Source organism: Phaseolus vulgaris, chromosome 2, assembly GCF_051622355.1.
Source record: "Phaseolus vulgaris cultivar YP4 chromosome 2, ASM5162235v1, whole genome shotgun sequence".
NCBI classification, from domain to species: domain Eukaryota; kingdom Viridiplantae; phylum Streptophyta; class Magnoliopsida; order Fabales; family Fabaceae; genus Phaseolus; species Phaseolus vulgaris.
This window is the reverse complement of record NC_143499.1, coordinates 22,383,160-22,398,172: the sequence shown is the minus strand read 5'-3', so window position 1 is coordinate 22,398,172 and position 15,013 is coordinate 22,383,160. Positions and strand designations below refer to the sequence as shown.

The following is a 15,013-nucleotide window of genomic DNA, read 5'->3' as shown; positions in this document are numbered from 1 at the left end:
ATAGATGGAAGGAGAATGATATAGAATTGGGATATACATGATCTAAAATGTGAAGAGGCAAGGGCAAAAGGGAAAGAAGGATGGTCTTGGTGAGAGAGAAAATATTCAAATAATAGCTGCTAGTGGTCCACCTTTGGCCTCAAATTTTGAACATGTGGAATTGATCTCAACAACTAACAATTCATGAAGACCAAGTTTTTCTTTTGTCATAAATTCAACAGCTTATAAATAAATAGCATTGAAAGAAAAACTGGGCACAAAAATTTTCAACTTTTCAATCTAAGGCGGCTGGTAAGAGTTCATAAATCTTTAAAGTCAATATATGTGTTCATAACTTGTTGACCTGGTTTAAGCACTGCCAGCTTGCATGATTTTCTTCTACAATTAACACTATTTAATAGCTTGCATTCCATATTGAACTTTTCTGGTTCATATGAGTTGTTCTTCATTTTTGCACTTTTGAATGTAGAGAATTAGCACTATTTAGTGTCCCTCTGTGATGATTATACATTTAAAATTAATGTTTCCATAATAGAAGAGTGTAAATTGATTTTTATAAGATGTCAAAAAGAAAAGACCAAACTATGGTTAAAAATCAAATGCATAGTCCATTTTCAACTATATGTGAGGATTTATAACTAATCTCTCAGTTTTTCTAGCACAACCTGCACAATTTGATTGGGTCTTGTCCAAGTCATGAGTCAATGGTCTTCTGCGTTTACAACTATGTGGATTTGTAATTAACATGTAAAAGTGAAGTCAGACAAACCATGAACATGTAAGAATGGAAACATATATGTATTTTCATAACTATACTGACATGTTTTCACATTATTTACAGACTCGTTATCAGATTAATGCTACTAAGAATCCAAAAATGTATAGAAATAATGTTTCTCTAGTGTTGCTAAAAAATACTAATACTAGTAATATAACACTAAATAGCCTAAGGTATGCTCAAAATATGGTCAAAAGCAAAAAAAGGGCCATTATTAAGGCAGAAGTAGGCTTTATCTTAAATGAAAGATTAGGTGACAGCTCATTAGGCTGATTTGATGTTGCTTCAGGATTCACAGCTATGGCAGGAGGAATAGCAGAGGAGTGTGATCGGTTAACAGGTAAAGTAGAGAATTCATCATCATAACCTGTGAATAACATGTCTCATTAACAATACTATTGGAGAAAAAATGCAGTGAACTGAAGCAGTAGAGAGTGAAATGTACATGCACTTACAATTAGATTCCTTCCAACCCAGAATCATGTTGTCGCGGTCAAACACTATATGGTAACCAGCCATGAAGTTCTCTGTATCAAGATAAATACTATGAATACTCTAGGTATGTATCAAAACATCAGCAGTAACAGTGGAAGAAGTTATAGATGTCTTTGTCATAGTATTGATGTAAGATTTGTCAAACAAAAACAGACAAACAAGACAGGCATTGGCGAATGCTACACAAGATCTTATAAGAATGTAGCAGTTGTGGCTTATTGATAAGAAGCATGAATTAACCAAAATAATTGAAAAGTTTAAGAACATTTAATCATATATATTTTAGTTTCTTCAAATAAAATACTCACGTCCAATGATATTCACGTTGTTGCTTTTCAGGACACCCAAACAAAGTAGGCTAATATCCTGGATCATCACAATAAGCATTTATGATGTTACAGCCTAAAAAATCATTGGATAGTTATATGAATGAAACCAAAAGTTGGATTTCATATTCTCACCTCCCCGGAGACAGTTACTATAGGATCTGTGACAGTGTAAGTATCTCCACCTTTCATGGTCAGATTGAAGGGAATTTCAACAACCTGGTTTGAACTGCAGGTAAAGTCAAAATCAGTGCCTGATGGTTTTAAAATGAAAAGGGAGTAGAGACTTCTGTGAAGCTAAAATCACCTTAAGTCATAACAGTACTCGAAGGGGAGCTCATCAGAACTACTAGAAGATGAATGCCGTTGTAGTTTAACTACTGAATTAAACTGCAAAAATAATGGGAAAAAATTAAAAACTCATGTCACATGAAGGCCTAGTTACCTTCTTAACCAACTATACTTAACATTACTTACACTGTTAGTAATCTGAGTATAAGCTGGGTCATTTAGGTATGTGAACGAGGTACCAGAGTCAAATATTGCATGAAACTCAAGATCGGCAACATTTCCTCCCAAATTAATTTGGGATACAGTAATATTGTAAGTAGGACTGTAAAGAAGAACGAATGTTAAAATAAGCACTAGTTAAGATATTTTTCCTCTATAGTTTCTGTTATATGTTGCTTTTGCTTTTACTAAAGAAGTTCTCAAGGTAGTGGAGGGTGCTCCATTTAAGGTCAAGGCATGTCATGAGTGTCAACCAGAATGAAACCAAATACTACCTAAGCCAATATTCATTCATTTTTTTGGTATGTTTGGGTGTGCATTCAAGTGAAAGTGATAACTTCTTGTTGAACTAAATGGAAAGAAGAAAAAAGGATTATAACTACTTACTGCGATGCCCTTAGGTTGAATGGTGTTTTTCCTTGAACCAAGCTACTATTATCCCCAAATGTGATTCTTCCAAGACCATCAAGTCCAAAACACATTGAAAAAGAATTTGAAGTGAGCCCTTCTTTGGCTAAGATACTTGGGACAGATACATCACCCATTCCTAGTCCAAGGAGACCATTTGGGGCAGCCCCATCCAAAAAAGCACCAGTCTGAACTTGGCCACAACTGCAACATATTGAATGACAAATACCAATGAGCATGTTGTCAAAAACAAGTAAGCCCAAAAGAAGTTGCAATGCAGTATGGTCAAGAATAAACTCTAATGCTTCATATGTATATGTATTACCAATAAATATCACAGTAAGATGTAGACAATTTTACCCAAAAGTAACTCGTGTATCAGCATCTTTTGTTTGATGGTCGTCTGTAATTAAGTGCAACACATCATCCACCAGGAACCCAGATGTTGAAGTGCCATTCGATAGATAGTTTACTTCATAAGGACAAACGCCACCGGATGAAGAGCATTGTCTCTGTAGCTCACATAAGCTGCTATTGCACAAAACCTTTTCACTTGTGGATGATCCTTTAAGATCATAGATACTAAAATCAATTCTCTGGCAAGTAAAAGTATTAAAAAAGTGTCATCAATTCAAACTTCTGCATCAGTTTTGTACTTTTGTTCACAACTGATCAAGAACCCAAAAAAAAGAAGAGAAAAACACATATAAGGGCAATACGATTCCCATAATCAAGACTAACTATCAAGAAATCCTTCAGCAACTAATGATGATGCAAATGAAGTTTCACACCAGCACTCAAAAAGTGCAAGCATTCAGATAAAGTATAAATTAAAGGAAAAAAACAGTTAAAATAATAAATGAGATGGCATACCTGGTTTGATATCTCTATAGCATGCACACATTTAGTACAATTGCAAGGTAACCAGAACAAGTCACTACCAGTATCCAATGCCACCAGAAACGATAAAGGTGGAGTCCCAACAGAAACATTGGCAAAATGCAAGCTGAAATCCGAATAATAGAAATTACTAATTATTATACTATTACACACAAACCACCCAGAGAATACCTCACAAAATTCATTCAAAAAATTTCCCCTTTTTCTTAAAAAAAAGGACTAAAAGCTGCAAATAAAAGAGATTTTCACACAACCCAAAAAAAAGGAATTTTTTTTGGAAACCTCGTAATATATGGTCTCTTAAAAAAGAAAAGAAAGCATATCCCCTTTCGGTTTTCTTTCTGCACCTTTTAAAGCACCAAAATCATAACCCATATTCTATTCGTCCTTCTGATTCTTTGCACAGATCTATATTCTCGAAAATTCTAGTAAAAAACTATGACCCAGAAAACATAAAAAGTAACTAAAATTTTGCAAGCAGTTGAAGAATCCATACAATCCAAATGTCCCAATCTGATAAGTCTCGTTGCTGGGGACAAAAGTGAGAGGAGTATGGTGACCGTCGGCGAGACGCCGGCCCCGGAACATTCGGTCTCTGTGGGCCATGGCAACATAGTACTCGCAAGTTCCCTTGTCGGGTAAGTCAGCAACGCCGAAAACCTCCTTCACCGGATCGGAGAAGCGGTGGTGTATGTCGAAGCCGAAGGAATGAAGCGCGTGGGAACTCGTGAACAGCACCATGACCAGTGACACAGAAAGAAAAGTGTGTCGATGATTATGGTTGGAATTGAAAGAAGGAGCCATGAGAGTTGTTGAAGGAGGTGATATGTTAAAGAATGTGATTTGAGACGCTTTGCTTAGCAGAGACAGTGAACAAGAGCAAACAATAAGGTTCCGTGTTTTTGTTTGTCCACTGTGGTCGTGGACACCAAATAGTTAGAATTAAAATAAAGAAAATGAAGAAAGGGGAGAGAGGGAAGAGGGAGAAGCAAGATACGTCAAAAAGTCGGTTGAGTTTGGTTAAGCATCCACACTTTTCCTCCCAAATTCATCTCTTCCTTTTCTCACTCACTGTTTCTTTCCCTACCTTCTTTTTCCATTTTTCATATCTCATGTTCTTCCATAAACTTCATAAAATTTATCTAAAGTATCGAGTTAATTAAGAATACTATTTGATATGATATTTACATATTTTTAGACCTCATAATATCTTAATAATGTTATTCCAATATTGTTATACCGACTTATATATTAATGTGGTTTAGTTAGTTTGTAGTGCTAGTGATATAAATGGTAATTACATATAGTTAATATGATTAGTAAACTTAATAGTTTCTACTTAATTTACAACATAAGACTATTTATGCAGCTTGAAACACCTATTATTGTTTGAATTTTGTGATATTTAAATCTTATGAAGTTGATTTTGCTGGCCAGAAAGAACAGGGGAAGCCAACTGCACCTGTTGAAACCTTTGCCAAATGTTTATTATTTCTGTCACCACCATTGGGACTTAGTTTGCAGTAGCTGAACATGGTAGAATATAATAGAAGAAATGGTGACACCTGCAAGTAAAAGTTTGAAAAGGATAAATAATATATTAAAAAATAAATGCCTGCATTACAGGGAAGTTGAGGTATTGTGCAAGTGAATGTGACTGATGAAATTGAGGTGAGTTGATGGCTTTCAATGGCCTCATTTTGATAGAAAATACAGATAGTTAGAGGATGCTTGGTTTTGCATCTTATGGATCTGATTAAGGTTTTCATTCTGCAAATTTTTTTTCAAAGTATTTAGTGTGGGACATAGAATAATGTGATGGATGCAATTTTTTTTTAAATATATCATTAGTTATTTCTAAAATACTCATAAAGTAAGTAAAAATAATTAAAACGCACTCACGTTTGAGAAAGAAAAAAATTGTATTCTTTTCCTGATAAACGGAAATAGAGATAGTAAGTTTATGTGAGATTACGAGAGTGAATCAAATTTAAAAATGGAAAGAGGTTAAATTATAGGGTAATATTATGTAGATAATAATTTTAAATAAAATTGATTTTTATTAATCTAATGGTTAAACTAAAATTTTATATTATTATGATTATTTAAGTTAAATTATATTAAATCGAAAATTAAAAAATATTAATTCATATTTTAATACTTTTTAAATAATATATTATGTTATTTTTATTTATGTAAATAAGACATTAAATTATTTTATATTAATATAAAATTTGATATGCATTATTTATGAGAAATCTTTTTCAATCTAACTATGTCTTCATTTAAAAAAAGTATCATTCAATGAAAAGGTATTAAATAATATAACATTTCTTAGAAGTTACATGATTTTTCTTCTTTGAAAACATCTATATTTTTCTTATAAAAAACACATTTTTTAGACAATCAATTTGTTGACTTATGTTATACTTTATACACATAAAATTGCAAATTTATTTGATTTTTTTCTTTTAAAATTTAAAATTACTATTTTTATCATTTTAGTTTATTTTTTTGTAATTTTATATTGCCTGTTATTTAATATATTGTATTAAAGATATATTTAGCTATCATTAGTTTGATATGATTTAATTCTTGAGTAATAAATGAATATTTTCATCATCCACGGGAACTGATTTTAATCAATAACATATAAAAGTGAAGTAAAGAAAGAGACCTCTCACCTAAAAATTTCAACCCAAACCACAGGATTATGAGTTCAAATTATTTTAAACAAACATTTATTGTGGCTGACTTTCTCTCTTTTTCTTTCACCAAATTCAACCATGAAACTTTTTTCCTTTTCAAATAATAGAAAAAAGTGGTTTACTTTATTGTTTTCTTTAGACTACATAGAAGACTTGAGAATTTAAGAGGAGTTACCAAGAAGGTGATATGGTTTGGATTAAAATAAATAGAATAAAAAATTTAGATTAAAGAGAAAATTTGAGAAAGTGGTTTAAAAAGAAAGTGATGTTGACAATCATGAAAAATAAAATAAAAGATTTTAAAAAAAAAATTATGAATAATGTAATAGGTGTGTGATTGAATTCTATATTTTATTATTTATAATTCATTTATTTGTTTTACTATTAAAGAGTTCCCAAATTTTTTTCTTCATTTTTATTTTTAATTAAATTTTTTATTTATTGATTTTTGTGCTTTTCTTATGCAACCCGATCCTTAAAACAAACACAATTTGATAATTAAAAAAAAAATTAATACATAGAAAAGTTTTTTTTTTTCTTTATTAAGTATCTCATAACCTAAAGTTAAAAATAATAATATCCAAACTTACTATGTATATTTTTTAACAAATATTCTTTTATATACAACATATAAATATATTATATTATAAACATTTACCATTTACAATAGCATACATGATAAATGTTTATTTTGAATCTTAAATTTACACTTGATAAAACACTGATAACAATATTATATAAAAAAAATGAAAAACAATGATATTCATGATCAGGTTATGGTGATGAAATCTAATATGGGGAGAGAGAGAAAAAAAAATACATCTATATGAACACGTTATAAAATAAAAAATAATATAAAAAATTGTATTTAATAATTAATTTTTAAAAAATGTCGTCAAATTTATTTGATTAATATTTAACTCCAAATATAATATTAATTGTAAGAACGTGTTTTCATAGATTTAGAGACAATGTTTTAAAACAAAAGAAGAATTAATATATTATTTGAAAAAATATAAACAACATAGATAAATGTTTATTCTTATATTTTTATAAGTGTTTATCACTCTAAAATTATATTATTTATTATTTTTCTCTAAAATTTTAACTTTTATTTATTTTTTTATCTTTCTTTCATGTTTTTAATCTAATAAAGGATACACATAGATTGAGATAAGTTTATTAAGTTGAAGTATATTATTCGTATAAATTTATAAGTTTGTTGGTTTATATATATTATTATATATTCTTTTAGTTTCCGTTTAGGTCTAAGAAAAGTGGAAATTGACAATCTTAGTTTGTGAAAGCCTGGAGAAAGTTTGTGAAAGCCTGGAGAAAAGAAGAATGATTTTGATGATTGAATGTTAGGTTTTATTTAAGAAAGTAATTGAAGGTTTTCTTAATATTTTTGGAGTTTTGTTGTGTTTTTTCATGCAAAACGAGTTAGTTTTAAAAGCAAGAAAAGTCAAATTAAATTCATAACTATATTTTTAGAGAATGCATGTAAAAGTGAGATGTTTTAAGAGTATTGAAATCTTGGTTTATGCTTTTGTTATTAAAATTGAATTGAATCATCAATGAAACTTTTGAACTTCATGATCAAATGAAGTTGTTTAAATTGTTTTTGTGTATATGTTTATTATATGTTGATGTCTTTGTTTTGGTTTAGTAAATTTTGTCATTTGCTTTACTTTTATTTTTATAGAATGAAAGTTTATATTTTGAGAAAATTATAAAATATTGGTATAAAATGTGTTTTTACATTTGAATTGAATTGAATAAGTTTGTACTTATTTTTTTTGTTTTGGTTTAAATTTTTGTTTGTATATCTAACTTGAATGATAAGATGATTGTTAAAGTAAACTTCAATTAATGTTATTGTAAAGTCTCATCATATCCAACTAGTTGTTTAAATAACGTTTCTTATGCTTAACATTCAACCAATCTAATGGTAGTTTTAGCGAGAGAGAAACCATATTCTACTTATGAACTCTAGTTGCTAAAGTGACAAGTAAGAACTTACACGACATAGAGTAAAAAAAATATCATCTCTCATTGAGAATTTGGATACTCTTTTAAAGGTTCAAACATGAAAGAGATTGAATTAATTAATTATTTTTTGAAATTATATAGTTCAAGCATTATAAATTTTAATTTTATTATATTAAACTAAAAATTGTATATATAAAGGATATTCTTTATTAATTTTTTGAAAAAATATAAAAAAAAGTTAGTTTTTTATATTTTTTTTTACAAAAGCAAGTGTTAAAATAAATATTTGTCAATATAGTAGAGTTAAGGTTGAGATAAATCTTTATTCAATTTAAATAAATGATTATTTGTATAATAGAATTTACTTTAATTGTATTTAAGATTTGCTTTCAATTGTATTTTCTATTATTTAGAAAATATTTGTATTCGGTCTATCACACCCAATAAAGATGTGAATAATAGAAAGTAAGAAAATCAATAAGCTTTTAGAAGGAGTAAGTATCAAATACATGTACCATGTGTTAAACATGAAAAGCACGAAAGAAACTTGCATAAAAATTAATTTACATGATAAATTAATTTAAAGAATTTTAACCTTTATCATATAATAACATCTTATTTATTATTCACTCATTAGTCTATATTGGACATGGATATAAACACAATACATTAGAAAATGTAAATACTAACATTTTTATCAATAGGCAAATAAAATATTATTTTCGAGTCCTCATGTTCAACCACTCCAAAATTTGTAAACTTGAGCTGGCACATATAGGTCAAAGTTCTTAAAATTTTAATGTTATTTTTGACCCATGACTTCAATAGAACTTAAGTTTTATGCATTTAAGGTTGACAGATTAACTCATAAAATAATAAGTTTAATTAATAAATTGAAATTAACAAATTCAAATAAATGACCCTAAATTATATTAATAAACATATACATTTTTTTATTGACATTAAAGAACTTGAGTTTATGAAATGAACTAAAAACTATTATAAATAAATATAATAGTTTTGGCTTTTTAGTGACCCTAAAATTTAAAACAAGTGCATAACGAAATATTATAATTTTTTAATATATATTTGTAGTTCAGTCTCTTTATTATTATAATTTTTTAATATGTATTTAATTTTTATCGATAAAAAAACGATTCTGAAGATCTTGAATGCGATTAGACTAAAAAACATTTTAGTACTATAAACACTTTATGCTTAGTGTACTCTAAGAAATTCACTAATTTTGTAAAAAAATAAAATATGTATACTTTAGCCAAAATAAAAATAAAAATTAGGTCTTGTTACATATAAAAGTTTGTTTAAACAATACAATAGATTTAATATTATATATAAAGAAAATAAAGTTAAATTACTTTCTTTTTTGGTAAAAAAACTTAAATAAGGGTTTGTTGATAAAAATAGAATAAAAATAACAAAATATACAGAGAGTATAGATACTGAAAAGGAATGAAGCCCCATCGATCAAAATTGCTTAGTTTTGAACTTGTTTAAGATTAAGAATATTCTGGTATAAAATAATTTAATGGTTATTTTTTAGAGATTTGATTCATATGTGTTTATAACCAGAAAAACTAGATTTTTAAATGATTAATTTGATGTGAAGTTGGTCTGAAAGTTTTTTATTATTTAAAAAAACAAAAAAATAAAAATGTTTAAAAAATATAATTTAAGAAAATTAGATTTATAAAATTGGACCCGAACCCACCAAATCAATATTGTTAGGTTTTGGACCAATAGTAAGTCTTTTCTTGTTTGTAATACTTATGGACGTTACTGGTTAGGTTAGACCTAACTTCTCATTACAATGGCTACCAAAAAATTATGAGCCTCAAATCAAAAACAAAACTTGTACGAACCAGACTTCCGATCAAAGTGGAACATTTCCATTCATTTACATATTTTTTCATTTCACATTTATGAATCTGAAGTATCAAATCCTCTTTATGAATAAAAAAACACAATTAAAAATAAAAGCCTCACTGAAAAAATTAATTATATTTTCACATAAATACCATAATCATAGAAAAAAAATACTTTATTAAAATATCGTTACATAAATCAATATTAAATAAGTCATCTCGTTCATTATACATTAAGTATATTACTTTTGTTCTGGTTTCAATATGTCCAACAATTTCACGTCCCTTAAAAAAAAAATTTAAACACAACTTTCTTTCAAACACTTTTTAAAAATAAAATCGAAACAACACATCAAAATCCAAACCACAATACTTCAAATACGACAATTCATAGAACAAATTTATAGCAATTAAATTCAAAATATTAGTTTAATTGAGATTGAAAAACTCTTGGGCATTGTATTATCAGCATGGGAGATGTCAGGGAAGCCATCGTTTGATCCATGTACGAATGGCATTCCAAAAACTAAAGATAAAATAAAAGAGAAAAATAGTGGAGACTGGCTGGAAAAAGGGTCAATTACTCATCCATATACAACAAGTGGAAACTGTTTTTATCTCAAAATTTTCTTTACACTAATTTAGTACAATGATACCACTCAAACTGCAATGGCTTCCTACTAGATGTAAGTCCTAGAATGAAATAAGCGTATAAACAAAAACAAAAAAAGGACTCTTTTAGCGGTCTGTGCTATGCATATACAAAATTACAGATCCCTTCTGCATAATGGGCAAGAACCATGTCTGAAGAGCCACTTATCTATGCAAGGAAGGTGAAACATGTGATGGCAATGAGGTAAGCTTCTTACTGTTTCTCCAAGCTGAAAATCCTGTATATGCACAAATGTAGAAATGTTTATAACAGAATACACAATCATACAAGCATTAAATTCTATGTATAGACATCTACTGATAGTGACAAGGGAAAACGTGAAAACTAACCTGCAGGCAAACTGAACAAGAGACTCTGTCACCGGATGCATCAATATTGTTGTCAGTTGTAATTTTGATTTGTGGGATTTTTTCAACCAAATCTCCAGACAAACCTTTGGCACCACCGGTGTCAAAGATGTTTTGAACCTCATCAAAGCTGGTTTCAACAGCACCCATCTGATAAGCAAGAGCAGAGGTGTCAGCAAGAAGAGGAAGTTCATAAGCAAATCTCAATCTCATTATTTTGGTTAAAGTTTACAAACTCATTTTTTACTGGATTTCATTTTGTTTGCTTAGTTTGTAAAAGCAACCTTGATATTATTACTTTCAATTGAAGTTTAGTTTCAGGCCAAATATAACAAAACCGAGTGTACGAGAGAAAGGCAACATTGGAAGTGACCAAACATTAAATCAATCAAAGCTCAAGTCCTTTGGGCACAGAAAATTACCTGATTTTGAACAGCACTCAACATGGCTGGACCTATCCTCTCACGCACAAGTCTCCCACTCAGTAAGCTGGCGATAACATCAATCTGCATATCTCAAAAAGATCAGGCTACACCACATGCAATTCTAAATGATAAACAAAAGTCAGGGGGTGCAACACAGTATGATTACAGACCAACAAAAGATTTCATTGTGGTCACGTGGATACATCATGAGCTTACACACCCAACAAATGCTCCCAATTTGACAGGAGACAAAACTTACATGCCATTTTAAATGTTTTTGTGTTGTTCAACAATCAGTATTGGAGTTTCATTTGGCTAATCCACATAATAAAGGTTTGCATTAAAGGATTGTGTAAATTTATGTAGTAAAACCCCAATTCCATTTGAACAAAGGCATCAAAGGTACCTAGGAAGTTGTATTTAAAATCTGTACTTGAACAAGGCCCTGTGAAAGCTAAGTAAACTCACCAAATATAACACACAGCCAATTCCAGATTCGTCAGATTGCCAAAGAACAAGAGACGATTCAAACACTTCAATGGAAAAAACAGCTCCTGATATGGCACCAACAGCAGCCCCTCGAATGAAGCCACTCTCAGTCTCTTGTCCTATCAAAGCTCCAGTTAAGGCCCCCAACAAAGTGCCCACTGCAGATAAAACAACCAATCAAAACTCGTTGTTCCTTAAGCAAAGCACATGGTGCCAATAGAATTGAAAAAACATTAACCACAACACAACTTTGTACGTCTTTGAAGCTGAAAATAACAAAACCAGACAACACAAGCAAAACAATCCAACCAAGAAATGGCGTACCCCCACCCCATGTTTCAAGTTTCATTTTTTAAACATAATACGCATTTCTGTCTGAACCGAAAGCCCCCAACATCACAAAAAGCAGACAATGATAACAATCCACCCAAAAAGATTAAAAAAACGACAAGAAAAGGCAAAACCCATGATGAGAGGAGGAAAACAGAAGCAGATCAAGAGTTTGGTTAGATTATAAATGTAAGCAAGGATAATGGAAATTAACAGAAGGGAAGGAAGAAGCGAACCTAATGCGAAGCAGAAGGTCAAGATCGCAGAGAAGATGTTCCTAATGACGGCAGAGACGGCGAGGGTACCAAGTTGCTTAACCCTCTCGACGAGATTCCCGATCGAAGATGAACGCAAAGGACATGGATTTGGCACAAAGTCCATCTGGGTGTCTGAGAAAATTGCAGGGATTGGAGACAAAATTGAAACCCAGAAAGGAAAAATAAACAAAAGGGTACGGTCTGGTCTGATGTCACCAGATTTGGGTTTAAGGAGAAGCTAAAATGAATATATATATGTTAACATTAAAAACAGGAACAATAATAATAATATAACGATAAGAATAAAAGATGGCTCTTGTGCAATGCTTAGTCTATAAGCATGAAAGAAGATTGGAAGAAGCTGCGATCAACCAACTCGCATTTAAAACCTGTGTGCCTTTAACGCGACCCTTTCCCTCTCTATATATATATTTATGGGTAATTTTTTTGAGCAAAGAAAACATTTTGAGCTTAATCCAGAATTAATTTAAAATGAAAGGGAAAAAATCGCTTTCAAATGACACGGGACGGTGATTAAAGAGAAGGGCGTGGCAAACCAACCACGAAGAGTCACGAGAATTTAGTTTCGTTTTTTGATTTTTCCATCACTCGTTTTGGGTCAGAGCGCGGTTTCAAGCTTAGACTTGGATTGGCTACGCTTTCCCCTGCAACTTGTACCACCGCACTGCTTATTTTCCACATTTTTTAACATCTCATTTAATAATTATTAATGCCCAATTTCATATAAATGTCTTGGTTATTATTATTTTATTTCTCTGGTCCCTCTCATCCAAAATATCTTCATGGGTTGGGTCCAGTAGGTGAGTACCACCAGACTTTCCTACATATCATCTCTGTTATATGTATTACTTACTTTCACAATAGTATATCCTAATAGTATATAAGTTATAAATAGATATATGTGTTATATGTAATTGGTGTTGTTTGTATTCGAATATCAGAATGAGAAATAAAAGTTGCAGTGGTAATTGATGTGTCCCACATGAGTTGGTGTTACCAGATTGACAATATATACAGTAGTCATAACAACCTATTAGACAGAATCCCTAAACCAAATCTCAAGTAATTAATGGATTCCTTAGACTACAACTTAACTCATAGTATTAACTTTAATGACTCAAAACAACATAAATTATGTACCAATAAATGCATGCAGGACTATTTATCCTCATCCTCTCTCTTAACATTACATTACTTTTATATAAAATCTTCAAATTCGTATTAATATATAATTATTTTATTTATTTTATTTTATTTTTGTCTCTTCCTTACACAAAAGTCCTCCATTCTTGTTTGGATTCTAATCTCCTACTAATACAAAATTTAACTTATATAAATCTATTATAAAATTTATTAATTATACAAACTTTAAAAGTTAAATAATATTATATCCACATGAGTTGGTGTTACCAGAACTTTAATATCAGACAAATGATACATCAATGTTACAGCTTAAAACAATGTTTTTATGGTCATATATTAATTTTCAGTTTAATTGTGTTTTTTTATTTTTAATTATTTGTGTAAAAACAATAAAACATATTTATGATCTTTTATAATTTATATTTTATGTAGACATATTTGAAAGTAAGTAACACCATTACTACAAAATTGAAAACCAAAGCATTTTCTCAAAATAAACAAGTGATAAAAGTCCTCATCAGTTGTAATGTCAGTGTTGTGTTTCATTCATAAAAAAAACATTACAAATTGCTGATGTTTCATATTTTTGAATGCAAATTTACTGGTATTTATAAACAAATAGATCAGAAGTTAGTATAAATTACATAAGTGAAATAGACACATCTAAATTTTATGTTTGGATATATTATATCAGATTCATCGTGTGTTTTTCATTTATATTCATACCATATATGTTTCATAATAGCTAGTAAAGTATTATTTCTTCCTTTAAACCCTAAACAAGAATTTTGTTTTGCATTCACTAGTTCCTATATATGCATCTTCAATTTGCCAAATATCATGCTATTTATTATGCTTGTTGCTCATTAAAGTCTAAAACAAGTGCACCTAATGTTGGAGGCGAGGGTTTTCTATACACTAATATGTAATTTTCCTAAACGAACAGGACTAGAATAGTGGGAAGTTGCAACATCAGATTCTATGTATTGCCAATTCCCGTAAACTTAGGTTGCAAGTGACCCAATTTCTAAATTTTGTGAATCATGTATATGGATGAGATTTAATGCACAAAACAGCAAATACATTATGAATAATCTTCCTAACTTTTCTTCGGGAGCCTCCCAGAAGATAAAATGTATAAACTATTTAATTTTGCATGCTGATATTGACCAAGCATGTGCATGTCCCTCTAAAGCAAAACTTCCTCCTACTCTTACAACTTTCTAGACCAACATGGTGTCATCAAATTTAGTGTATATGGTGAATGTCTTTTTACCCTTCTTAATCATTTTTCTTTCCACTGCACAATGACCAGTTATTAGAGTCTA

The 15,013-nt window shown here is 29.9% G+C and overlaps 2 protein-coding genes across 2 annotated transcripts; both read right to left on the bottom strand.

Moving 5' to 3' along the window:
• Nucleotides 1-777: 777 nt before the first annotated feature.
• LOC137810931 (aspartyl protease family protein 1) lies at nucleotides 778-4,596 on the bottom strand. Its single transcript, XM_068612430.2, has 10 exons — nucleotides 3,914-4,596; nucleotides 3,391-3,523; nucleotides 2,878-3,113; nucleotides 2,497-2,721; nucleotides 2,077-2,212; nucleotides 1,907-1,989; nucleotides 1,735-1,828; nucleotides 1,582-1,639; nucleotides 1,234-1,305; nucleotides 778-1,145 (listed from the first exon to the last, which is right to left on the bottom strand). Exons 1-10 carry the CDS (start codon nucleotides 4,219-4,221, stop codon nucleotides 958-960), a joined length of 1,533 nt encoding a protein of 510 aa, XP_068468531.1. The 5' UTR covers nucleotides 4,222-4,596; the 3' UTR covers nucleotides 778-957.
• A 5,965-nt stretch (nucleotides 4,597-10,561) lies between these two features.
• Nucleotides 10,562-13,240, bottom strand: LOC137810929 (NEP1-interacting protein 1). Its single transcript, XM_068612428.2, has 5 exons — nucleotides 12,501-13,240; nucleotides 11,914-12,092; nucleotides 11,443-11,526; nucleotides 11,003-11,170; nucleotides 10,562-10,890 (listed from the first exon to the last, which is right to left on the bottom strand). Exons 1-5 carry the CDS (start codon nucleotides 12,643-12,645, stop codon nucleotides 10,768-10,770), a joined length of 699 nt encoding a protein of 232 aa, XP_068468529.1. The 5' UTR covers nucleotides 12,646-13,240; the 3' UTR covers nucleotides 10,562-10,767.
• Between the last annotated feature and the right edge of the window lie 1,773 nt (nucleotides 13,241-15,013).

Coding starts and splice junctions, on each gene's coding strand:
- LOC137810931 (XM_068612430.2), bottom strand. CDS start 4,221: ATGGCTCCTTCTTTCAATTCCAACCATAATCATCGACACACTTTTCTT. Junction 2,722..2,877: donor GATACACGAGTTACTTTTGG/GTAAAATTGTCT, acceptor AATATGTTGCAG/TTGTGGCCAAGTTCAGACTG. Junction 2,213..2,496: donor TTCAACCTAAGGGCATCGCA/GTAAGTAGTTAT, acceptor TCTTCTTTACAG/TCCTACTTACAATATTACTG.
- LOC137810929 (XM_068612428.2), bottom strand. CDS start 12,645: ATGGACTTTGTGCCAAATCCATGTCCTTTGCGTTCATCTTCGATCGGG. Junction 12,093..12,500: donor GACCTTCTGCTTCGCATTAG/GTTCGCTTCTTC, acceptor TTTTATCTGCAG/TGGGCACTTTGTTGGGGGCC. Junction 11,527..11,913: donor TTGGCTGTGTGTTATATTTG/GTGAGTTTACTT, acceptor TGAGATATGCAG/ATTGATGTTATCGCCAGCTT.